The 27,320-nt window shown below is 40.4% G+C and overlaps 1 protein-coding gene across 1 annotated transcript in view; it reads left to right on the top strand.

Annotated features, from left to right (window-relative positions):
* The window catches only part of LOC123987096 (receptor-type tyrosine-protein phosphatase gamma-like), a 172,148-nt gene that overhangs the window by 16,950 nt on the left and 127,878 nt on the right, over positions 1-27,320 (top strand). The window contains exon 3 of the mRNA XM_046075711.1: positions 18,063-18,158. Coding sequence (XP_045931667.1) covers positions 18,063-18,158 — 96 coding nt within the window. The remainder of the gene's footprint in view (positions 1-18,062; positions 18,159-27,320) is intronic.

A 27,320-nucleotide genomic window follows, 5' to 3' on the forward strand; every position in this document is an offset into this window, starting at 1 on the left:
TTGTGCTTCAGTGACAGCAAAAGGAATCATTTTTGTAACAGCTTGTGGATTATTGCCTTCCAAAACACACAACTGTTAACCGAAAATGATTTGTGCGTATTTTTTGTGTCAGATTGTGTACATCATCTACCTTGCATCTAATCCTTTGTGGACTTCATTTGTGTTCATGTGCATGATAACCTAAATCCACAGAAGAACTGTGGGTAGTTCTCCAAGATGGGCCAACCTACCTGCTGAGTTCCTTCAAAAGCTCTGTTCAAGTGTTCCTAGGGGAAATAATAATGTTTGAAGGCAAAGGCTTCTCTTCAGTCACTTTGCATTTTAATTGTTAAATCTAATCTTTCAACATGTTTATTTTATACACACCTGCCTAAAACATTTGCACTGCACAGTATGTGTGTGTGTGTGTGTGTAAACCTGGAGACACAGCAGAGCACCATCCTTGCAAGCACCTAAATATGCACACTGCACTATTCCCCCAAATCACTACAAAGCTGAAGAGTAAGTGCTGTGGACAAGTGTACCGGTGCAAGTGGACCAGTGGACTCACTTGCTCTTGACTGACTCCCTGGTGATCAAAGGTGGCTGTGGAGTTCACAACATCCATGCTCAAGTAGAAGGACAAGTAATTGTTAAAGAAAAAGCTCTGCTAGAAGTATTTCAAGTATCATTTGCAGCCTTTTTTCCGCATCTTTAACAAGGGAGCCCTTAGCCTAATAATTTTAATAATATAATAATGGAATATGGACCTATATTACTCACTGCTTAGGCAATGCTAATGTTAGAATAGTCAGCCAAAGTTGTGACAGCATTAGGGAGCTATGCTAGGCTACAAAACAATAGCTTTTGCTATGCTATTTGGCATTAACTGACCGACTGAGAACCAGCTTATAATAGTTATGCTGTCATATCTTATTATCATTGTCATTAATTGACTTAATCATCAGTCATCATCATCATTATCATCAATAAAAAATATAAGTTACAGTGTTGCTAATGTGTGTGGGCCCACTGAGAAAATGTCCAGCATGCCACCTTAATGGTTGGTCGGCTTACTAGCTTTCAGCAGTAATGCTTTGCTAAAGCAACTAACATTGACTCTTGGTGGCGCATCTTAGCCATATAGAGAAAGCAGCATGTCAGCAGTGCAGCACCAACTTCAGTTCTTCATCGGTGTCCCTACACTGGATACATTGACCTGAGGTCCTGCTCTCCACAGTGTCTTTCGCAACGCTCATCGTCCAATACAGATTTTATGTACATGTGTAAATCAGAAGAAAAAATACTTACTTAGTTACACATAACATACACAATACAAAATGAATGAAAAACACTCAAATGTAAAAAGTGAGAATGTCTTTATCGTGTGGATTTATGAATGGAGTGCCGGTAGGCATTAATGACTGTGTGGGAAGAGCGCATTTCTATATCAGTCAGCTGTCCGAAGTGGTGCAGCAGCACGTCCGAGACAGGAGAGAAGGAATACTGAATGGATGGATGCAGAGGGAATATGCTGTTACACTGACAGACCGACAAAGCTGATGAAATACTGCATTTGTTCTCTTCTCCTGTAGCACAACACACGTAAGGAAATCAGCTGAATGTTACAGGGAAAGACATGGAGGTGCTCTGTACATAACTACATTATGGTGATGTGGGTTGTTTTGTTTGCTGTTGATCTTATTAGTAATGGTATCCTTGGAGGTTTTCCTGTCTTGTTGTTATATTCAGCCTCTCTTACGCTGTTCTCTTTCAGTGAGCTACATTCCATTAAACCTTCAAAGATAACATATGACTGCCAGGCTGCACTCGCTTCTTTTATTTTATATTTATTTCTATTTTATTTATGATTGGCCTTTCCTCCGGATAGGGAACACATGCCATTCCAAACATAATGTTATATTTCCCTGTGCCTGTCCTCAGTGACACCAAAAACAAAGTCATTCTTTAAAAGCCCAATGCTACCTAGAAGGCAAATAGATGCTGTCCCAGTTGCCAAGCATGCGCCACACCATTTATAATAACCTAGCTTGCTGATAGGGCGGCCCCCTGCCACTTTTTGTGTGTGTGTTTTATTTCCTTCTTTTTTTGCGCAAAAGCAATATTTTGCCCCTCCCCCTTGCTTTTATTAAAAAAGTAACACGAAATTGAAAAGGCCACAGCTGAATCTCAGGGCCATTTCTCACTTAATGCATTTGAATTGTTTTGTTTGTTTTTTTAAAGATAGATTGAGTGAAGTCGCAGCGTGCTCTATACATATCTCATAACCCAGATTGCATAGCCCGGTGCCCGCATCTCTGTTCTGTTTTGTAAAGCTGCAGCGGTGAGGGAGATGAAACGCAGTGAGTGTGTTGCATCAATGGCGTGAAATGCACCATCGTATGACCTTCTTTGATGGACACCCTTTCTCAAGCTGCTAAAGGGGCTGGGGAATTCAAAACCCCACAGTGTGGCTCAGACTGACAGAGAGACTGCATTAAACCTTCTTCTTGATGTCCTCGCACTCTCCTCTCAGCAAGGACGTGCACTCCATGCTGTGCATTCTGTTGTCTGTTTTCACACAAAGCCTTGCTTATGTCGCCTCGGATCTGTCAGTCCCTCGGGGGGGATCATAGGCCACCATGCCCGGTCTTGCAGCACTCCCAGGCGGTCATGGCAGCACTGCCAGCCCCCTGCGTACTTCCTGCTTTACTTTTCCATCCTGAGGCAACAGAGCTGTCCCATGAGACACTTGAAGGTGGATGAAAAGTATGAAGCGAGTTCTCAGAGGTTTCTGGCAGGACACATGTTTTTGAGGCATTGTCTTATGGTGGGACTCAGAGGAGATATTTACATGACATTTCCTGAGGCCTGCCTCAGAAATATTCACAAATCTTTTCTTGTGCTTCTGTGACTGCTAAGCGTGTGACATATTTGTTTCAGAAACATACCTTTGCTGAGACAGTTAAATTCTCTTTTTGAAAGAAAATTACTTAGTGACTTAGTGAGATTTATTAGCCACCTACTTAAATAAGTACCAAGTACATTAATGTCCTGGAATTGAGTATTTGGCTGGGATTTATAGCCTTACAAATTTTTATGTGGATCAGTGCAAAACAATATATATTTTACTGTATACTTAGAGTTGGCTATAGTGGGAGATTTGGGATGAGAACCTTGTGAGATGAGGAAAAGAGCTCTTTAACCATACATTATGACACCAGAAGATGTCATAATGTATTTTTGTTGTTTGATTGGTGATGGAGCAGTGGATAAGACACATGCCTTTTGGTGTGGTAGACCCTGGTTCGATTCCCCTCGATGAAAGATCAACCAGTGTGTCTCCTGAGCAAGATGCATTTTTTTTACTTCTGCGTCAAATCGACGGCGTAGGTGATGGCATAGGCTACGGGGCTACGCAGAGGCTACGCGGTCGCCTGCCGTGCACCTCCTCAAAAATGTAACTACAGGTCGAGTCGACGCGGGCCTTAAGCTCTGTGATTGGTCGGCTGGGTAGCCTCGCAATGCCTCCGAGCCGACCGGAAGTACCACGTACCCCATTTACGTTAGTGGAGCACTAAACCGGAAGTTAGCCTGCTTGGCCGGCAAACGTCAACACAGTGGACGCTGTAGCGCTGTTGCCAACTAGTGTTTGGGGGTGTAATTGCAGAATGATGGACACACCTATGCACAAGTATAAATGGGCCTTTTACCCCTAGTTGCTCCAGAGGCGTGCGACCTCGGACATATATAGCAATTGACCCTTCGCTAAGCCCCAGCTTTTTTCTCCGGGGAGTGCATTAATAGACAGTGGCAGCGACGACAGTTTGTCGGACTTAGCAACAGTAACTAAGGGGGACGGGGCTTAGCGAAGGGTCAATTGTAAGTCGCTTTGGATGAAAGCGTCAGCTCAATGGATGAATGTAATTTATGATTGCTTTTTTAAAACCATGTGGGATGGCTCAAATGTTTCAGCCTTCAGCTGGTCACAGCTTCTGCAAGGCGGGAGTTTCTTTTGTTTTCTGTTTTACATCAATATAAAGTTAATCTGTCCTTGGCAAGATATACATCATGTTTGGGAACTTGTGAGGGTTGGTCTACTCTTTACTTTTTGACATTTTATAAAGGGGCAAGTGGCCTGTGAACTGAAGGATAGGGGCAGTGCAGGAGACCTTAGGCGGACAGCCTGGGGACATGGCAGAGAGCAGGAAACCTCAGGTCAGCGGCCTAGGGGAAGGGCAGAGGCTAAGAAGCTTACCTCAGGCGTACTGCCTGTGGTCAAGACCGACAGGCGGGGTTGCTCTGGAGGCCAGGCAGGTTTGAAGTAAAAGACAAACACGAGGTGTGGAAACACTAGAGGCAGAGTAAGGTATTAAAAGAAAAGTAAAATAAAGATAAATGACAATAAAATTATAGAAATAACTCACAGTGAGTTTTTATCCAGACTTTGGGGATAATTAAAAGGCCACTACCAGGGGATCGGAGGGTTCTGGAAGGTTCATAGGATAAAAGCAAATCTGATAAATATTTAGGACCATTAACTTCGTACCACATGGGCAAACTGAGGATCTGGCGAATACTGGAGTTCTGGGTTGATATACTGCTGGGTGCTGATTGCCGGATGAGAGGCAAGTGTGCAGATTAGATTTACAGAAGGAGCAGCAGAGGATCGCCACACCCAGATGAACACCGTTAAACTGACGCGGGAACCAGACAGACAAGGACTGAAAGGTACAGAACATAAGGACAGGGAAAACAATAGCAAACACAGGGAACAGGAGGGAAGCACCGCTGGATAATAACAGTTATTGATTTGGGTCTGTATCTTTGTAACCCTCATACAGAGACAATCTCCTGCTCTGCCCACTGCTATATGTGTGTGAGAGGTGTTAATTGTGTGTGTCAATGGGTTGTTGTTGTAACATGTAAGAGTAGTGACTGTTCCTAGTGGTGAGTGTTGTGATGTTAGCTATTTCAATATCATCATCATTAGCTGTGGATCTCTTTTATTATCACCCACTCTACACATCACATTAAAGCTGAAGTCTATGTTCTACAAGCTTTTCTTTTTGTAGTCAGATATTTTAATGAGCTATAATGAAAAATATTCTTTATCTGCAGATTTTACCATTATTTTATGTCAAAGGAAAAATGCTGACTCCCTTTGGGTTTACTTTGATACGAAATGGAAGAAAAATAATCTTTTCTTTAGAGAAAGCATACTTTGGTAAAAACAAAACAAAAAAAAACATGGTGTATGTACTCCCTTTACATAGATTAGAAATAGTGAAAACATTCACTTTCCCTTGTTTGTAAAGAGTTTTCTGACATTTGCTGAGTGGAATTAGTATAGAAAACAGTCAAAATGTTAGATTTATTTAGCTGACACTTTTACCCAAAGCAACTTACTGTGCATTCAGACGAGGTGCGTGTTGGGGGCACAAATGATTGTATTCAACCATGTGGGTACAACCCAATAATGACAAGGTGCCATTATTGGGTTGTACTGGCATCGAACTGCTACAAGTGCTAGGTTTTTCTTTAAAATGGCAATAGAAACATTGGGCATCTACCTTGTTTCTACAAAGTAAATGGACAGAAATTGAATTTGTCTTGTGAAGAAACTACCTGATCAGCTACCATAAAGAGAAGGAGAAGACGGAAAGAATTTCATCTACTGTCATGAAAGAAAAATCCAGGTTGCTATTTTCACTTCACAGAGCTTAGCCTTAAACTGTTGCACCTCATTAACATAAGTACTATCATCTTACTCCAAATATTTAGAGGATACTGTATGTCCGTTTTCATTTTAACTGTGAATGTGTTCAGACAATGTATCCGAAATCTTCCAGTAAATTCTACGTTCAGCCCATTGCTCTCAGTGTCCCCAGGTGGGATCCTGTCTACTACAAAGTGTTTTTAAAACTTCCACAGGATGCTGCCTACATAAGAATTACACACACACAGTGACTTTAAACTGTAAACTTTACACTAAAAAAATATTTTACTACAATTTACCTCCCTTAAATTGCCTACAGTCAAACCAATTTAACACCACGAGGGTGGACATTTGTTTGAAGGAATCAAGGCAGTTTATTTATCATTATACAACAAAAGGTTGTGTAATGAAAAGAAAGTTGTTTGTCCCGTCATGCTACACACACAGAACTTAACAAATAATTCAATGTATATTAAAATATAGTAACATATGAAATAAATTAAATTAAAAATATATATATATGCACCCTGATGGGATGCATATGTGTGAAATTTTTTTAATTTGCATTGGCCCTGAACGTAAACAGCAGCAACACGATGGTAATATGGTTTTCATCACAAGTGTGACGTTTGGGGAAACAGTGTCCATCCATTCTGACTGTATTACAGCACCAAGCATCATCAATGTAAACACAGTCTGCCTTCTCTCATCCACCTGGAGTCCTGCACTCTGACAGCTCGGAACACGGTCCGCCGCCAAGTGCTTGATTCGGGATGTTAATGAGTAGGCGTCTCTAAAGATGTGGATACGACAGTCTCTGATTTCCATTGCTTGGCCGACCTGAGTCCTAGACAAAATGGAATGAAGTCAGGCCACTGTGCAGGCCCTGTCCCACTTGTTGTGATGGCACTCTGTGTTTGACCAGTTTCCAATTTCTTCCTCTTAGGAATTCATTTATATGTAAAACACAACAGCCCCAACCACAGCACTGCCAAACACAATCAACAGCGTCGAAAGTCCCACAGGTTTTATGCAAGTGATCAGTGTATTGAAAACTTTGAACTTGGCAACAGGAGAGACAGCCTGTGATGTGATCTGAGTTAACAAAGCAGCACTGTGCTCCCCTCTGGGCTCACTTGTCATTCAAGTTTTATGAGCTTCGGAACAAGCTTTTTAGTATGCAATTTTTACAACCAAAAAAAAAAAAAGAAAAACATCCCGGCTCTCAGTTGTGTACAGTTTATTAAAAGACAAATGAACGAGCGCCCTCCCCCCCCCCAGCCAAAATACAAACTTTTTTTTCACAAATCAACCACTTGATAGAATTCTTCTCTTTCATAGCTTAAACATCTAAACGGTTACAGTTTGTCTAATGTACACTCTTTTCTCCAAGTTAGGAAATAGAATACTCACAGTTCGCTCAAGCGCTTGAAGATCTAATCATTACTAAAGCTTATGTCACCCAGGAGAGCCAATACTATTGAAGATGTGCACTGTGCAAAATGGCTAAACTTCAGCTACTGGTGGAGAAAAACAGAGACTTTTGTAAATCTTCTGTTTTACGCTTCACGGAGATGTGGCTGAGTGGATCGATACCGGACTCCGCGCTGCAGGTGGCAGGCGTCCAACTCTATAGATCCGATCGAGAAACAGATCTGTCCGGCAAAACAGAATGTGGAGGTTTTTTTTATCAACAGTGGCTGGTGTACCGATGTGACAGTGGCTCAACAGCACTGTTCTTCTGATCTGGAATATTTATTCATAAACTGTAAATCATTCTACTCTCCCCAGAGTTTGTTTCATTCACTCTGGTCAGTGTTTACATTGCCAACGTGCAGGAGGCACAGCGCATGCTGTGTGTGCAGTGGACAAACCCAGACTCCTTAGTTATTGTTCTCTGTGACAGACTTTAACAAAGGAAATCTTAGCCATGAGTTCTCCAAATACAGTTTATTAAGTCCGACCAGAGAGGAGAATATACTGGATCACTGTTACACTACAGTAAGCCGTGCCCCCTGCGCTGCACTGGGACACTCTGACCACGTCATGATCCACCTGATCCCCGCATAGCGGCTGAAATTACAGCTCTGTGAACCTGTGGTGAGGACATCAAAGCTATGGAGGACCTATGGGCATGCTTTGCCTGTACTGACTAGGATGTTTTCCGGACTGCCATCAACAGTCTGGATGAGTTAGCAGAGGCTGTGATGTTGTACATCAGCTTCTGTGCCCCTCCACTCCAATAAAGACTTCAGCCTGGCCCACAACCTGAACAAGTTCTACTGTCGCTTTGAAAGACAATGAGACAGTTCTGACACCGACCCCTGTGACTCCATTGATCAGCTCCGCTCCACCTCCCCACCTCAGCAGGGGCCTGGGGCCTTCAACAACTGCCCTCCCTATAGGCTCACCTACTGCTCAACGATTCTCTTCTATTCTATCAATATCATACATTTTGTCTGCAGTCCAATCCAATTTCATTTATATAGAGTCAAATAATAATAATACTCATATTACTAACAGAGACCTAACAGTTCCCACAGCGACCACAGTGCTAATATGGGAGATTAAAGATCTCTTTACCTAGTTCTTGTCAGTACACATGTTGCAGCATCTTGGATCAACTGAAGAGTCTTACAGGACTGGTTTGAGAAGCCTGATAATAAGACAGTGTTATCAGACAATTGCAGGTTATCAGGGTTTTTAAGTGTTGCCATATGCCATGCCGCTATAAAGTACGCAGGCAGCAAGACTAAACAGTCACCGGACTTGAGTTGGGGGGTGACATGGTGTGAGTGTGGCCCACCCCAAACATTGTCATGGGGGTTGTTGTCATGTATTTGTCGTTTTTATTTTTTGTCACCTCAGAGAGCGAGCTTGCTAGCTAGCTAGATAACCAGCTTATGGACTATGGAAAGTTTTTCACAAGGAGTAAACCTCTGCCACCATCAACAGAAAGTGGGTCATCAGCGTCAGCCACTGAACGGACAGGCAGGAGTTGTTTCAGGTGTGTGAATCCATAGCTGGAACACTAGCCAAATATGCATTGCTGACTAGCTAGTTTAAGTTAGCTTCCTAGTAGAGATAAGTGGACGATACTGAAGGTCTGAAACTTGTTTCAGTCCTGATGTGCACGAGCTTGTGTCAATTTCAAATGAACATTTAATGGGATAATAAGAGAGGAGAATAACAGATCTATATCAAAGTACATTAGAAACACTTAATCATCAGTATAATGACATTTCCTCACAAGACTAAAACTTTTCATATCATCGAGGCGTGGTTGCAATTAGACCAGCCCAGATTATGATGGCATGGATTCAATTGTATTAGATTTGTGAACTAAACATAATTCTGTAAACTCTACTCCAGCATAATATAACAAAACACCCTCAGTGTAGCTGGTCGTCATAGCAACTATTAAAAATGGCGGGTTTGTTCAGTACACCCCGTCCAGCAGATATGCATTGAGGAACCAGTGAATAGTGAAAATTCTCCCTGACCAATCAGTAGTCTGCAGTGTTTTTAGGATGTTTGAACCCATGCATTTTATATTTAACTTCTAAAATATATTTGAAATCACATCCTCTTCCAAAAAGACAAGAACGCACGTTTTAAAGACAGTGTGTGTGTGGACTTGGCCAGTTCTCAAAGACATGACTGATGCAGGCTGTGTTCTCTGAGTTCAAGCTTGAGGAGAGTTGTTTGCAGCGGTAGATAATAAAATATTGTAACATCATAGAATGAATGCATGTACATTTATTTTTCAGGTGGGTTGTTAGCTTTAAATCAGCTCATCCTCCCCTCCCTGAGAAACCACTTAGAACATCTATAATAATGATGCATTAAGGTGTCAGCAGTGCAGACTGGCTGATTCATCACTGCAGCCTGCTCATAGCAAGAGTCTGTCTCTTGTGCTTACCTTCCCACATATTAATGTTTCATTGAGTACATTACACTACATCACATCTGTGTTTGATGATGATCACACATGTACACACCAGACTTAGTGCCTCACAAACCCACTAGCAGGACTCAGAATTCGGCCTCTCAGAAAGTACTGATCCGAAGCTCCTCTGATTAAAGTCTCCAAAGCTATTTTCACACTGCAGGCCTTAATGCTGAATTTTGATGTATTGCCCAGATCTGATTTGTTTGATTGACAGTTCACATTATTTTTTAAAACGTGGCCCATCTCAGACTCCTGTGTGAACTGGCCAGGGCCTAAAAATAACCCTCATGCACAAATGAACAACGCGACTTATATATCATATGGAAGTAAATATTGAGGCCACAGAGGTTAGAGCATATTTGCCAACCCTCACGGTTTTTATAGGAGACTCCCGTTTTTCCTCGCCCTCTCCTCCCTGAGTCACAATTCCCCCGATTTCACTGCACAGCGTATATTAGCCCTGCAACTCTCTCTCTACAGTTTCCGACTGGACAAGTCGCATGCACGAAACGCACAAGATTGCTTGCAAATCTGAACCGGAAAAGCTCAGATTCTGTGACTTGGGCTGTTTACACTGCTTGCACAGCTGCACTTTGGCCTGCAGTCTGAACGCAGACTAAATCATTAGTTAATTTATACTGTGATGCAATGAACACAGATATATTCCACAACATCCTATTTAGACTGTTTGTAGAAATACTGGACAAGTCATTACATCATTAATTGTAAAAGAATAAAGAATAGGTCAGCTTTGACGTTAAAAGGAGATTCCTTTGTGATGCCTTCCTCTTCTTCACACTGTTGTTCCACATCTCTAAATGAATAGTGACACTAATTGCTTCTAATGAGCTGACCGGGTCACTTTCTTTTCACTTGTACGAATGTTGTTCCAGACAAGGCACCCAGTGTTCCTGTTTACACTGGGCAGACAGAGCAGCACTGTAGAGGTGGTACCTTTAACCACGGCCTTTACCTAGCCATCAGCCTTCCTCCAGCTCTGATTATAGGTTGCAGCTTAGTGGGTGATGATGTCTTCTGACCTGAAGATGTAAAAGTAGGAAAGTGTACCCTGCTTGCCCTGGGAGCAACAGGGGGTTCCCTTCTACTCTACAAGGTGTTTTTTGAGCAGAAAATAAATATGATGTTTGGTGTTGAGATGGCTGGCCTCCAGGCTCAACAGCGTCTCTACCTCCCACTCAGGCTTTTGAACTCCAGGAAAGGAGAGGCGCAGTTACAGGCCCCCTAAGGCTGATCGCCAAGAGGTAGGCAGGTTTCCTCTTCCTTCTCTCTCTCTCTCTCTCTGTTCCTCCAAGTGCACCATTTACCTATCTCTTTCTCCATCTCTTTTTTCACCTCACTCTATTGCTACAAATTACAGTTGTTCTTGCCTCCTGCTATTGATAAGGGATTTTATCAATATCCTGGTAGATCATAGCAATCACAAGAAGGTGAGGCAGAGCGCTCAAATATTTGATAGACGTTATGTTGCCAGAGGGGAATATTGAAATACACGGAAACTCAGTTCAAAGACATTCCAAAGACAAATGTGAGAACAAAGTAGTGACTCCCACCATTACAATATGATAGAGTTCACTATATCTGACTATGAGTCAATTACAGACCTGAGCCACATAAATGTCTGCCTGTGGCTGGATTAATGAGCAGTGCAGCATAGTGATTACAGACTGTTATCACTACTGAGCAGTGCTTTGGAACTGTCACCTTTTTGGTATCGTTTTTTTTTTTATAAGACATTTAAAAAAAAATTGGGCTTGATAGAAAGCTGTTATATAATTAGGGCCTGAGCCTAAAACATGCGATCATCAATCACGTCTGATTGGATTTTTTTCCCGGCAAAATAATAGCATTTTTGGCAGCCTAAACATGCTCAAAAACTCACCAAACTTTGCACAAAATACAAGGGTGGTGAAAATTTCAACAAAGTTGTACACTGTTATGGAACAGTTAAGTTGTTGTAACTTCACTGTGTGTGCTACAATTTCAGACACATCTACAGGCCAATACTCACTCATACTCATAGCGCCACCTACTGGCAGCAGGAAGTAGCCCCTTAAACGATGCAGCCACCACACCCTGTTTTACTTAGATTCACGAAACCTTTGTGGCACATGTATCATCACAGGATGCATAAAAAAGTCAGCCATTTTGATTTCATAGTGCAATTTCAGCCCATTGTTTGCCTTTTACATGGTCCCTACTTTAACAAACTCCTCCTACAGAATTAATCAGATTGACTTCAGATTTTGATTTTGCAATCCAAAGGCACTGAAGATGAAAAGTTGTGCTATCAGTTAGTTTTCGTTGGTGGCCTGGCCTAAAATATCGATGAGTCCTGCCCTGAAAACATCTACATGCAAATATTCACTTAATGTCATAGCACCACCTACAGAAAGAAAGCCATTTCCCACAAAAATCATTTCATTTAAATGGCATTTTTACAGCGAGGTCCACACCTTGTCCTAGTACACAACATATAATTAGCTGGTGTTGCCTAGCGCCACCTAGGGGACACAGGAAGTGACATTTAACTCCTGCGCAACCGTTCCAAAACGATCAATAAGTCAGAGCTGCATCTCCCAACCTCCAGCTACTGCGCTGCGTGGTCACGTGGAGCGAGGGCCCGCCCAGCGTTGCTTGCAGCTTTAATTTATCTTATAACTTAACTATGTAACAACCCTGCTATCCATATGTATTTGCCCAGCAGTGTCCGCAATCTGGCACACTTAGCTGGCGGAGTCACACATTATGATCGGCTTACCTCATCTGAAGGTTTTTCACCTCCGCCTAAATATTTTAAGACTATGTTGTCTTTGTCTCTTCATTCACAGTAATTTTCTATAAAGCTGGCTAGCTTAGTCTCTGAGGTAACAGGCAACAAAATTGCTGGATAGCTGGGCAGCTCTGTCTCTGGGCAGCTGACCAGCTTAGTCTCTGAGGAACAGAAATGCTATTGATTGACAAATTTGTCTTAGATTGTCTTTAATTTAGACAATAATGATTCCCACCCTGTTTTACTGTATAATATCTGTTTGTTCCAATCCTTTTTGAACGTATAGTATATTATGCTTACCCTGAGTTACATTCAAACATTCAAACTGAAGATGCCATGTTATTTATGGCTGCACCATTCCATCTGATTTAAATATTGTGAGTGTCTAGGGCCTAATTTAAATTAATTTCACCACAATTCAGCCTGACATATTTGGTATCTTTGCAAACTTTGGTATGTCCACTAGAACATTAGATTATATTTAGACTTTTGTCCCAGACAAAGATTTGTTTTCATTGCAATGTTAAAACTGAAACACAGCAATAAATGGATAAAGACAATGCATAGAGTATTGTATAGGAATATACAATACTCTATATAGTATAGGAATCCATACTTATATCCCAGCACACTAGTAACATAGTCAGCGACGCAGTTTGTTTAATGCTGCAATGGCAGATGTGACACAACTCTGCTGAAGCAAACTCTCTTCCATTTTAAGGTCCTGTGTTCTCCATCGCCATCCAGATGGCAGTAATATGAAGTTATGATTTGAGGGGGTGATTAGTGTAATTTGCTATTGTGAGTGCTAGGCGTGTGATGGCTCTGTTGTCTGAGAGATGGGTGTGGGAAGGCAGATGACTTTAGAAGCAGTATGTGTGTTGGTGGCAGTTTCTTTTTGTCGGAGATGGTTAACATGGAGTAGAAGCTGGGGGAAAACTACAAGGAGGTTGGGGCAACAGACTGTGCTCTGAGTTTACAGATAACATAGAGTCATATCTGTCAACATTGGAATTTAAAAATAAGAGAAATAATTTTAGGAGCATGTGCGAGTGAAATACTCTGTAAAGCAATGCATCATCCATCCTGCCCCCTCTCACTGCAGTTTTTTTTTATTGGCTGGTGCTGCCATTGACTTTCTGTCACTGTTAAAGCTAATGTTCTACATACTGCCACCTGCTTTACCGGAGGGGAATGTAGCAAACATTTAAAATATGCACGGCATTTATTTATTTATTTATTTTTTTAGAAAGGCTGGAAATACGGGAAACGAGATTTACGATAAAATATTTAAATGGGTTAACAGCAGTGGCGTGGGGTGGGGTAAATGGTTGGGGAAGACAAGTGAGATGGGATGTCCTTTTTGGAGGGCAATTATCTAATGTTTTGTGCTATTACGGTGCAGGGTAAGATTTTACACAGAGTTGAATCATACTTTAAAGATGCGCACTATCTGTTATCAATACACACGTTGAATGCATTTACAGAGAAGTACGCTCTCTCTCTTTCTTACTCACTCGCTCTATCTCACCCCAAATAGCATACAGAGCCCGCTGCTTATAGTGCAGGTTAAGAATAAAAGAAGCATTCACAAGCTCAATCAGAAGATGATTGAAGACATTTGCATAGTAGCAGTGGTGCATGTATCAGATAGGTCTACATACTTCTTAATGCTTAGCCAAATGTTCATAACACAACATCACTGAAGACTAAGTAAAAACAATTGTTCAGGTAGCCTAACCTGGCCCAGTGCCCTGTGACAGGTTCTGTCTGTGTTGTGTGTACACAACTGCAGTAAAAACATTAAGGTTACTTCAGCAGACTGTTCATTCAGCAGCTAAATCCAGTCAAGCAAAGAAAAACAAACAATGTAACCACGCAAAAATGGCACACATAGCTGCAGTTTAGTTAAGTTCAGAGAGAGAAGGAGGTGACATTTCACTCCCCCTATTTGAAAAGGAAGGCCATTCTCCTGTCTGTCATGGTGATGAAATGGTCAATAACCAAGTTATAGACATTTACTCTGGCTTTTAGGTCCTTCGCAACAGTAAATTGAAGTTTGGCGCTACCAGCTAGCCACTCTGTAACGATACAGTTTTGTTCATTGAATGTCAGAAACCCCTTTTTCCTCTCCATGCGCAGCTCCAGTTTTGGCGCTGAACTTCCATCAGATTCAATCTTAAGTTGCGGCTGTAGTTTAGTAAAACTATTTATAATTAAAAACTCCAAATCTCCACCCTCCATTACTGCACCAGCTAAAGTTGCTAACAGCTCCCGTTATTTCATCTGAATGACGCTGATCGCATGCTGCGATTTGATTGGCGTGAAGCCAGACAGTGGCTGGCTTCCCATGGCATCATCCTGACTAATCCCAGTTAGGCAGTGGCATGACAGTGGCCTCATCTGATTGGTTAATCGTTTATTTTTTTTTCACAAAGGGATGCCAACTCCGCCTGGCCTCCCCGCGTAGTCAGACTGCACGTCAGTCTACGGTGGTGCAATATAGCGTTTCACCACACATCCAACGCATAGCATTCAAAGGGGCGCTGTTTCACTTATTGTAAGATGGTGAGAAATGGGGAAGAGATGACAACAACAGCAGATTTATCGAAACTAAAAACATTGTGTTTTAAAAAAAAATGATAAATAGAGTCTGATAAAAAACAAGGGAATCCTGGCTTCCCTTGGCTTCTGGGAGAAAACTCTACTGGTTAACAGCGGGATAGAATGGTAAATACGGGAGAATCCCGGGAAAAAACGGGAGGGTTGACAGGTGTGCATGCAGTCTGCTGGGATCGTTTACAGATAAAAGTTATGTGTTGTAACAATAAAATAACTTGTACTGTATGATGCTGATATGCATTGAGTAGGGGGTCTATCCTTTCTCTTATTTTTTACCCCTTTACTGGTGAAAAACATGTTCAAAAACATCACAGGATGAATTTATTCATCAGTGTTGCTGATTTAGTATTGTAATAAATTTCTAATGAACAAAATGACACTGAAAAAACCCACATGTCATTCTGCTGGAGGACCCAGCAGTCTGTCTAAGTGCCCCTGAAATGGTAACACATTTTAAACTCTGCTCCATGTCACCCAACTTTATCTAAGATAAGATAAGATATACTTTTATTGTCCCAAAGGGAAATTTGTTTTGGCCACTGTCGGTTCTGCAGCTTTGCAAAATAAACAAAAAAATAACATTAAAATGTGCATCTCTCCACACATAGTCTGATGCACATGCTCTTATATTCATAAGACAGGTACCTACATAAATATACACATTAACGCCTTATCACAATGGCCGCATCTGATGGCACAACCCATACAGCCTGCATTGCCCACATTAAATGTTGCACAGCCCATATGGCCTACATTGCACAAATAGATATTGCACAACCAAAATAGCCTATGTATTGCACAAATGACATATTGAAGAATATGTTGCTCCAGTTGAGCAGTCCCTGCTATAAATTCACCAAACAGACTCTATATCCAGCTGCTTGATAACTGTTTACTTCGCAAGGAGATCAAAAGCAATGCACAAGACTCTTTATGTGGGGATTAGAAAACTGGAGAAAATGCTACACAAGTGATTTTGGCAGAGTTGATCTTGGCTGAAAAAAACTCTCAGAATTGCTTTTGGCACGCAGGAATGTGTTCCCTGACACTAGAAATTATGTAAACACATGTGCATATGAACACAGTTTCTATGTACACACACAGTGCACACATTTGCTGTGTGACATTATTCGTCATGCCTTTATATCACCATGACAACGAATAGCGCCTGACCAATTTTCTCCCTCTCTGTGTCCTTGTTCTCATGAAAAGTCCATTTCACAGTATTATTGACTTCAGGCTACCACCTGGTTATCTCTTCAAGGCGAACAGCTGACTGACATTTTACTTTTTGTTTATCACTTTTACTGCAGACATCTGGGTGTTTATCACATCTCTAAATATGGAAGTAGTCCAATTAGTTTGTCCAGTTAATTGATTATTAGGAAATTAGGATTAATAAAAAAAAAAAAATCCATCTCAAGACAAACACCAACAATCAATTGTTGTTACTAGCAAGTATTGTGTGTCTGATATATTGTATGCCTCTGTCATCAATCAATTAACCTTTATTTGTCCCCGTAGGGGAATTTGGATAGCTTGCAGCACAATCACATAGGCATTTCATTGGCACAGAGATAACCAACAGACATCCTGATACATATACTGATACACATACCCCACATCTTGCTACAGATTAGGCAGGCCAGACTAGCTTTATATATCTGTTTAAAAACTTAATCCTTGTGCCATTAAAACACACCAATTAGCCACACATGTTGCACTTGGTGACATGTTTATCACCAAGTTGTATTTTAAGCTGTAAACAAGTCATAATGGAACCCCGGAACAGCATCAGCATTAGGCTTACTTGAATGCTGGCCATCAGTGACTGCTAATATTGGAGATTGCAGAATGTTTATTAATTTTAGGGGAAAAACACTTTAACCACACCAAATCTCGGACACAAAGTGCACATTGATTTCATGTTTGCAAACTACAAGCTTGTAATGTTGTCTAGCTTTTATTAGGGTAATACTAGCCTCAATTTACTGTTTTTTGTGAAGCTGCAAATGTTGAACAAAGTTAGAAGTTGTTGCATGTTGTTTTTTTTAAGATGCGTGTTGCTATCCTGTCTATGCTGACCACAGCATTGTCTTAATGACCAAATGTGATAATCTGAGGTTCCATCTTTAGTCTTTCTTCTGTGTGCACTGTCAAATGTAAATGTCCCTCCTACTTGTGCACTTGTGGATCACGGTACTTTGACGAGAAGTCATCGTTCATCCATCTAGCCTGCTATTTACCACTTATTCACCAGCTGCATATAAACCATAAATTCTATTTTTTCGTTATACATTTTTGCAATTACACAAACACTGAATAAACAGTACATTCTTAGATTTCCAGCTGAGTCATTACAACACTATTTGAAACCAAGGGCTGTTGATTCCAGATGTTGTCAGCTTGTTTAGCTCACATTACTTTCAGAAAATCACAGAAAAACTATAATGGGTTTTTCTTTCTGTTGGGAATTTTCATTAGTTTCACCTTATTAAAACAGAGCAGTACTTCATTTGAAGATTCCAAGCAACCCACAACAACAGACCCCACTAAACTCATTACTCCCAGTTTCATAATATTCTGCAGGTTTGTAACTTTCTTTAATATATGATTTTCTATTAATGCCAGAGGATGTGATAAAGGCATGAATAATAGCTTCCGCATTTTTAACATAGACAAATTGTCCAATCTAAGAGACCCTGGGCTGATGGAAACCTGAATAAACAACTATATGCAAATATATTTATTGAAGCTGAAATTACACACCAAGAACCCAGGGTTGCATGGGATAGGGAGCTTAGTCTATGTGAAATAGAAATTTTCACATAATCAGGAGCAATTAGAATCTATGTTTTGCTTGTATTTAATTGCTGGGAGTTTTGAGATATTTGAGTCTACTTTAGCTCAATCTGTTGTAGTGTATGTATTGACTTTGATGTGGAAGTTTGATCTTCTATGTATTCCGCACCTTAACTTGTTGTGTCTGTCTCTCACAGATGCAGATCTACATGTACAACTCAGATGACTTCGACAGCCTCAGTGCAGCGCTCAGGGAGAGGAGGATCATCGCAGCTATGGCTGTGTTTATTCAGGTAGGAACCTTTTTTTACCCTCAAGCCTGCATGTGAAATCATAAAAGGTCAGAAGGAAGTCAGCCATTTTGAATTGAAAGAAACATTTTAGGGCATGTTTTGCCATTTACAGGACCTGTAAAGAACTCCAAGAGAATTAATCCGATCAATTTTCCCAGTGCAATCAAAAGGTCTTCTTGATTAAACTTAGTTTTCATTGAACCCTGTTGAGTCCCGCTCTGAGCACATCTACTTGCCAATCAGGAGTCATAGTGGCCGCGCCACCTACTGCAAACAGAAGGCAAGCCCGGTGTGATATCTTCTTGAAATTGTAAAATTTCCACAGTGTGGCCCACACTCGACATACTGGAACATTACGTATAATTAGCGGGTGTTCTCTAGCACCACTTAGGGGACACCGGAAGACCAATTGAGTATTTTCTCCCTCAGCAAGTAATTTCTGAATTCTGAGGAACATCTGTTTATAATATTTATTAATGGATTCTACAAAATCTTGAACTTACACTGCTAAGTTTGGTAGGATAATCAAAAAGGTCCTAAAGTCAGAATTAGGATGAAGATTACGTTTAAGGTCGGAGTTCAGTGTGTGTGGTTGTATCCTCCCCTCAGAATGTGTAGTATATGTCTTTTTCCTTTCCACAGTTTGCTTTTTGCTGTTGTTTTTTCCAGAAGCTAAACACCCTAATTTTCTGTGTCATGGCATGTGAGCATGAACTGTAAAACCTGCAGCTCAAGATCTAACCAATAAGTACTATCTGGGCTGTTGGGTGGATCTGGAACTGACCTGGGATCACTGTCAACTCTATCACTCTCAATTGGCAGGAATAAAAAGTTAATTTGAGGTCATTGGTTATCTAAGTGGGCTTTTACTTGGACCATTAACCCCCAGTTAATATTTCACATCAGACTCTCTCGGTCTGTCTCTAGTCTGTCTTTCACTCTCTTGCTCTCTGGCTCTGTATATGACTTGTGATGACAAACAAACACTTGCAAGCATTGACGTGTTTATCAGCTGAATCAGAAATCCACTTCTTTCTCACTTTCCTCTATCTGTAACTGTATAATACAGATAGTGTCTGCTTAAATTCAGCTATAAAATGTTACAATAAATGTAATATAAGCCCATCCCTTGTCAGCATAAATATAGATATTTCTGTAAACTGAAATTTCTCTGTCAGCCATTTGTCATGTCCCTCTCATCACACAATGCATCAAATTAAACCTTTGTAACTTTAGTGATCTACAATTCCAGGTTTTTTGATTTGTTTTACTGAATAAATCCTACTCCTGGTACACATAGTCATCAATCCCCCACAGTAGGAACAGAATGAGCAACATGTAAATATATAGCATATATCTGAGGAAAGGTCATGTGATCATTAAAATAAACATGGTTTATCTCACTGGGAATATGCTCACTAAAGATCAGAGGTGTGGACTCGTGTCACATGACTTGGACTCGAGTCAGACTTGAGTCACAAAAATTATGACTTTAGACTCGATTTGACAAAATCAAAGAGGACTTGAAACTCGACTTTGACTTTGACACCAATGACTCGTGACTTCACTTGGACTTGAGCCTTTTGACTCGAGCTGACTTGACACTGCTAAACCACCACCGAGTTGCTTCCAATTCAGCACAGTGCACACCACTCAAGCAGACGTTACCCTCAGCAGTTATGCAGCGAAAAAGAGTCCATTACATGTAATTTGCCGTCGGTCGGACTTATGAATTTTCCAGGAATTTCAGAAGATATCTCATTACTGTTGTAAATCAGTTAAGTATTTGCTCTTCACTGTGACCGGGTGCTGAAAGGCAAAGTTTCTGTGTGCTTTGTCTTGGCTGTCCCTTCCCTGCATGACCACTGCCCTATTTATTACACACAATCACTCAGACTGAAGAATCGACTGTCACTAGTCTCGCTCTCTCACAAAATCCCTTTATGTTGATTTTGAATTTGAACAATTTCTCTATCCGGGACAACGAGGACAATGCAAGAGCATTATGTCCATGTATGGAACTTTAGAAATCTTTGAAGGAGACTCAGAAGAAAGACATATAAAAACATGTTCAGAAGAAGTGACAACTGGGTTAAAAACCATTGTGTGGGTATAATTACAGTCTACCAAGGAACCCGTATATTGGAACAAGAAGAAATGCCACATCATTTCATTAAAGCGTGTCTGTAGAAATAAATAACTCTTGAGTAGTGGTTTAAAACCCCTACATCTCAAGGTTGCATAATACAAAAAGTATATTGTAAAACTTCAATTAATAGCCGCCCACCCCGTTTACTGGCCTGGTGAGGGAACACATTCTGACAAATAAACGCCTGCCTCAATTTAATGCCTGGTCTAGTTTTTTGAATGTATAAAACTTCTTAAACCCCGCCTGCTTTAAATCATTAATACAAATATTAATGTTTAAACATATGATCAATGTCAGTATGAATATGCTACACATCGTTAGATCGGTAAGATTCTCCACAATTAAATTGTTCAGTTAATTTAAGGGAAACAACAAGCCCCAAAGTCTTGCCTGGTACAAGAGAGGAAAGGAAAAAAAGTGCTGACTGCCGTTACCTTTGAAGCGCTCGTTAAGTCTGAATGTGTCCGTTCCTTGATTATTTATCTTCCTTTAGTCTGTAAGGGTCCACCGATCAAAAGAATCAAAGCTTTTCATAAAAATTAATCCATGTTGTGAATCCTGTGATGTGAAGTCCATCGCTCTCTGTCTTCTTCTCAGCCTGCACCATGTTGTTGTCGTGATGTTACTTCAAAATTAAAGCGCATAAGCTGTCTGTCGGAGCTAGATCAAATGAATGATGTGTATTTGATATTATTTGATCATTTTTATACAAGTATTATTCTGTTTGAAATAAATAAACTGTTTCATAGTAGTTTCAGTTTTGTGCAAAAGGGCATATGAACGCTTGTTCCAAATATAGGCAGGGTCAATTCAGTGATTTTAACAAATAAAAGCCCGGGCTATTATTCAAAGTTTTATGGTATGCACTAACAGCAACAACCATGTCTGTTTAAAGTCAATCTGCTTACACTTTTCATATTTCAAACCATGAAAACCAACAATTTTAAGCAATTCTTCAAATAATTAGAAAAAAATATTACTGCTGCTGCTATCCCCCACCCATTATGAGCAATCCCAGCATCTGAGAAGCAAATTAAGAAAACAGGCACAGCAAAAACATGTCAAAAAGGCAGCATTAACAGTAGGCTCAATGATCATAATAGCAAGCACAGTGCCAAGGGGCAACCAATAACAAAACTTACATAACATTGTCATTTAGTTTGGTATATCTAATGTCAAAGTCATAGACAGTGTTATTAGTCTTGATAAGATTTGGACATCTAAGAGTGTAAAAACATCAGAGGGTTGTGATCCGTGTAAACCACTAGAGACAATCATACTGTTCCTACGTATACCTCAAACTGTTGCAAGTTTTTTCTCTATAACAGATTAATTAAAGTCGTGATGGTTAAACTTTTTCTAAAAGAAGCTGACTGGCCTCACCACCCCCTGGTCATCCCCCTGGAGCAAGCCGGCACCTGCTCCCACTTAGCTGGCCCACAGCTGTTAGAACAGGACAAGAGCAGAACATTACAGAGACTTTACATTATCAAAGGCTTACTGATATTCAGATGACCCAACTAATTTTGCGTTTGCCTTCAGCAGTTCAGTCAGAGGAAACACATCTCTCCTATAGTATCCCACTAAACGCATACTTATGTTCCTTTTTTGTTGTAGACTGCAGATATTACTACTTAGAAATCTGGTTAATCATGTTAAGTTCTTATCTTTCTTATATAATCCATTGTGTGATTTAAAGATAGTGGTAAAATAAAGCTAATACTAAATGGGGACAGGAGCTGGGATTGGAGTGAAATAATATGTGGTAGGAGGTGGCCATATACAGAGTGCATATTACCACATCATCACAACTCAGACTCGTAGAACTTAAAGGAGACCTATTATACTTTTCCACATTTTATGACTTATCTACAATGTTACAATGTTTGATGTTCATGTTAAACATTGCCAAAGCTTCAAATAATGAGGTTTAAGTATTTAAAGATCCCTGTGTGAGCAAAATCCTCAGATTTCCTCCTGTTCTGAACTATCTGTTGAACTGCTTTTTCTACCAACGGCTCAGTTCTACGACATACAGAGCTAGATGGAACGGTATTCCATATATGGTCATTTGCTCCACACAGCAACGGCCCAGCAACGCTTAGTCTGTCTGTACTTCTCAGCGACAACAGCAGCCTGGTAACATGCTTCAGGTCTTGGTTAATCAGAAGACAGTGGGCTTTGAGGGGGGGCTTAAAGAGACAGGAGCATCTAGAGCTTGTTTCAGACAGAGGCTGAAATAAAGGCCTACATGAAGAGTCAGTATAAGACAGAAAATAATTCTTTTGAACTTTGAATCATGCAAAGCTGCCATACAGGAGTCACAGAACTACAATATAGGACTGCAAAAGCAGTATAATAGGGCTCCTTTAAGGTATTGCAAAGGACTCTTCTTTCCAAATCAGTTAATGGGTTTCAGGAATATCCAGATGTTGAAGAGAAATTCACTAGATGACTTTGTGTAGCAGGGCGCAGAATGATGTCACACAGGCTCATTCGGGTGCAACACATGTCATTGTTTGTTTTTTTCTGCAAAATGCTGCTTTCCTCTTGCACTTGTATTATCTGACTTGCTCGCAAAATAAACAATGACAGAATTTTTTTTTGTTCGGCATAACACCATATTTTTTAATATTACGTGATCCACATTTATTTGCTAATCTCGACAACCGAGCTATATTCTAACTTTGCACAGGTTTGTGCAGTGGTGTTCATGAGAGAGAGAGAGCGAGCGAGAGGAGGTGCTGCATGAATATACGCTCCTCAATTAAATACGCTTTTAAATGCGCCTAGTAAAAACTGAAAATCAACCCAAACAAAGCAGTCTCTCCTGTTTTTTTAACTAATGAGATGGATGGAGCGTTATTATTATTACAGTGTTATTTGGATCAGTAACTGTAATAATATTACTGTTTTAGAAAAGTAATCCGTTACACTAATAGTTACTGGGAAAAGTGATAATATTACAGTAATGCATTACTACTGCCCACCACTGGTACTTAGTAAACATCACCAGCTTGGGTTCATCAGGAAAGATGATGGCACTGAAGCGAGACTCATGGTCACAAAATGCAAAAGTATCACTTTAGGTTGACAACACAGCATTTCTGTTTTCCTCTTGTACACAGAAAGTCTCATTAACTGACTTGCTTGCATTACATTTCCTTGTGACTTCCCCTGCACATACAGTACTCACACAATACTCAAACTCCCTGCAATCTAAGTTTTTCAATGTCTGGAACCACATACTTATTGGTTTGTGATTAATAAAACTATATCCTCAGTACAACATTGTCCACTGATTGCAATTTTTGGAACCCCTAGTGAAATATTTGTTCTTGTGTTATCGCACTTTGTCTGTGTTAGCAAAGTTATCCGTAACTTGGACAAGCTGTTGTCTCATTTGTCTTAACTTGTATGGAGGTATCCCTGTTTGTTTGGCGACATTACGTCTGGCACTGATTGCATAAAGCATGACATAGATGTCTAAGAGGTACAGCCGTTTAAACAGCAGTGTGAAATAGCACAACATGCATGAAAGTGAGAAGGAAGTGAAATGAAATCATTCTATACAATGATTATAGATCTTTTCCATTTTATTTTAGGACACTTCCAAATTTTCCCTTGCCATACCACCTGTTACAAACAAAGCCGTTTACATAATCGATCAAGTTTTAGGCAGCTCTGCATCCACCCATTTATCTTTTAACACTGCCATGGTGCCACACACAGTATGTCCAAAGACGAGCATTTTAATAATAGCACACCACACATTTCAACAATGGAGCAATTTAAATACAACAAAATGAATGGCCTTATCTAGAATAAAACAAGCTGTAATAAATAGAAGAAGGTTGCACAATTAACAATCTTTCAAATAAATCACAATTAGGTTGCAAGCTTCATTTAAGCCATAAGTCTACCTACACTCTCTTCATGTTGTGTATATGGAAGATCAGTTTGTCAACATTTTCTGGTAAAAGAGAACTTCTGGACTCGTTAAGGAAGTAACCAGCTTTTGAGAAAATATGCTCCAATGAGGTTTTAGTGGCTGGAATGCAAAAGAGGTGTTTGGCTGCAAATGCCAGTTTAGGGTAGCATTCGCTGTTGTGCTTCCACCATGCAAGTGAGCCCGACTGTACTTTAGTTGTGTCTTTCAAATATTGCTCCATCACTTTCTTTGCACTTTCTCCGTGTTCTTCTTCCTCTTCGTCATTGGACTCTGACTCCATCAGCATAGAAATCTCCTGTTGTTTCTTTTTCTTGGTGGTGGTGGCACTCTCCTCTTCTCCATGTTGCTGACAGGCTGACTGCTGGGCATGACGTAGTCTGCCCTGTTTTAGAGCTGTATTCATGCACAGCTGTAGCGTGCGTCCTGAGCAGTAGAACCCTTGAACATTGCCCCATTACTGCCGTTTCTCCTGCGTCTCAGTACACAGTTTCATATTGCTGGCATTGTTGTGATAAACAGTTACACGCTTATAATTTGGAATTGCTGAGGCATCCGCCGTGACTCCAAGCTGTTGTGCTTTGTTGACTACCACATGGCTCACCTCAATGACTTTAGTTTCCAAAAACGACACCAGAAAGTTCCCACTCCAGAGTTATAAAGTGATGGCTGACAGCCAGGCATGCCTCCATACTCACCAAGTTCCAAATGTCAGTTGTGAAACTTACGGCCGTTGCATTTTCAACAAGAGCAAACACTTGGTCTCGCAGATTGCTGTACTTAGGAGACAAAAGTGATCCTTGGGGGTCTTGCACGAGGTTTGTGGTGACAAAGGGTCACATCAGGGCATATAGTCTATGTCCAAATTAAATATGTTTGCATGTGAGAAAAGTCATTCTCTTCTGAGTCAATGGGCTGCTAAATATTTTGGAGTGACAAGATTTCCTAATTCTTTTTGCTCTCTAATGCTGTTCCTTCATGAATCAGAATCTTTGCAGACAAAAAATGTCACAGGGACAGTCCAGTGATTATTACCAAAATGTTTAATTGATACCTTATTAATCACTTTCATTGATCACTAATGACGAATACATCATCTGTTTTATTGCAAATAAGAATTACATTTACAGTTTTTATTTCTTATTGTAAATGGCATTTCTTGTATCGTCTTGCCTTCTGAATTCCGAACCGTACACACGGCAACAACACTGCAGCTAACAAGATGGAGTCCTCTAAAACCAAAAAACGCCTGTCTCCCGGCACAACACGACTCCAACACAAGCTCCATGTAAGGATAAAAACCAACAACAAAGTTTTAGGTGCTGATTCCCGTCAGTCCAGATCGACTTAGGGTGAAAACACAGTCAACATCAGAAAAGCTGGAGTCACAGAGAGACTTCCACTTTGTTTTGAAACTGACAAAATCTACACAGAGTTGGCTTTCATCCTATTGGACAGGCAAACTAACATTACTGCAAAGCATGTAAAATATATTGTGATTTTGAAGTTTAGCTAACTTTAGCTAGCCAGCTAACACCAACCAGTTGCTAACGTTATCCGGTGTGAGAAATGAGGTAACAGTACAAAGCAAATGTGGAGCGATTAGATCAGTTCACTTATGATTTATTGTTGTTTTACCAATACTCAGGTACACAGCTACTCCACAGTTCTTCATCGCTGTAACTTATGTGACCCACATAATATACAATAATGCAACATAACTTGGCAGGACAACAAGACAGTGGAAGACCTATTCACTACAATTATGTTACCTACTAACTGTTATAAAGTATGGAAACTACATATTGAATCTGTGGAAGATGCTAGTCATTTTCTTTGCAAAGAAATGTAATTTAATTGTAGTTTTCCTGCTCAAAATATTCCATCACCTCTTTCTTGTAATGATTATTGTAAAACTGAAAAAACTTAAAAACGTGTTGAACTTGTAGTAGAGAACAAAAGCTGTTAAGCGCTTATGTACTAAATACATTGACTAGACAATGATGGACAGTGGTTATATTAAAAATTTTAAAACAATTGTTGCAGTTGTCTCTGCAGTTCCTACCTAATTCTACACCCTTGCTTTTGGCCCTAACTCCATTCCCCCCCCCCAATGTAGTAATCTACAAACAGAAGGAAAACAACAGGGAAGTGAGGGGACAGTCAATGAGAAAGTGAGAGAAAGAGAGAGAGTTGTCCAAGGGGTTATCCATGGCCTTTAGATGCAGTTGAATAGACCCACAACCATTTTAGAACAATGTAACTTATAGTGCTGAGTGTTACATGAAAGTTAGGGTAATGCTTGGTCCGTTTTCAAGCAGCCGGTTCCCAAACCTTCTCTAATTATAGCTAAAGAATAAATTAACATGTGTTTCATTTGAGGCAGTATGCTGTAACAGAATCTTGATTCATATTTGATCAGCACTGCACAGTTTGCCGTGAGTTTCATGAGCCTGGTGTGTTGCATTGGACGGACCTGCAGATTGGATGCGGTGACATTGTTTCAAACCCGCCACATATTACATAAACGTTTGTGATTGGCCAGACTGGATCCACTTAGTAATAAGTTTATGGTGAAAATTTTTCTGAATAGGAGGGGGAGCAGATGCATCTGCCAGAGCAAATGAAACATGAGCTAGGCAGATTTGTCAGGTTCCCAGGCTAAATGCTCTAATTAATAAATAATGCTTTGTTTTAGTCTTAACAGCCAGCACCTAGGCGTTGTCCAATGTGCGGATTATGTGGATTTTTGATTTGATTGGTTCGTGACCCATTGGAACAGCACCCTCTATGTCTTCTGGGACCTGCTGATTTACAAATTAAGTGCATAGCAATGCATTTTACTCTGCCAATTAGAGACCCAGTAAAAATGGGTCCGTGACACATTTTGGGTTGCAACTTTGGGAAAGACTGGTCTGGTTCTAAGAATGACAAGAAGGTCAATTAACCTGGACCTAGAAATGAAACTGAATATCCTTCAGTCTAGACGAGGGGTGGCCAAACTATGGCCCACTGCACAATTTTAAATGGCCAATGGTGAATTTTAAAAATAAACTTGAATATA

This window comes from Micropterus dolomieu, linkage group LG18 (genome assembly GCF_021292245.1).
Source record: "Micropterus dolomieu isolate WLL.071019.BEF.003 ecotype Adirondacks linkage group LG18, ASM2129224v1, whole genome shotgun sequence".
NCBI classification, from domain to species: Eukaryota; Metazoa; Chordata; class Actinopteri; order Centrarchiformes; family Centrarchidae; genus Micropterus; species Micropterus dolomieu.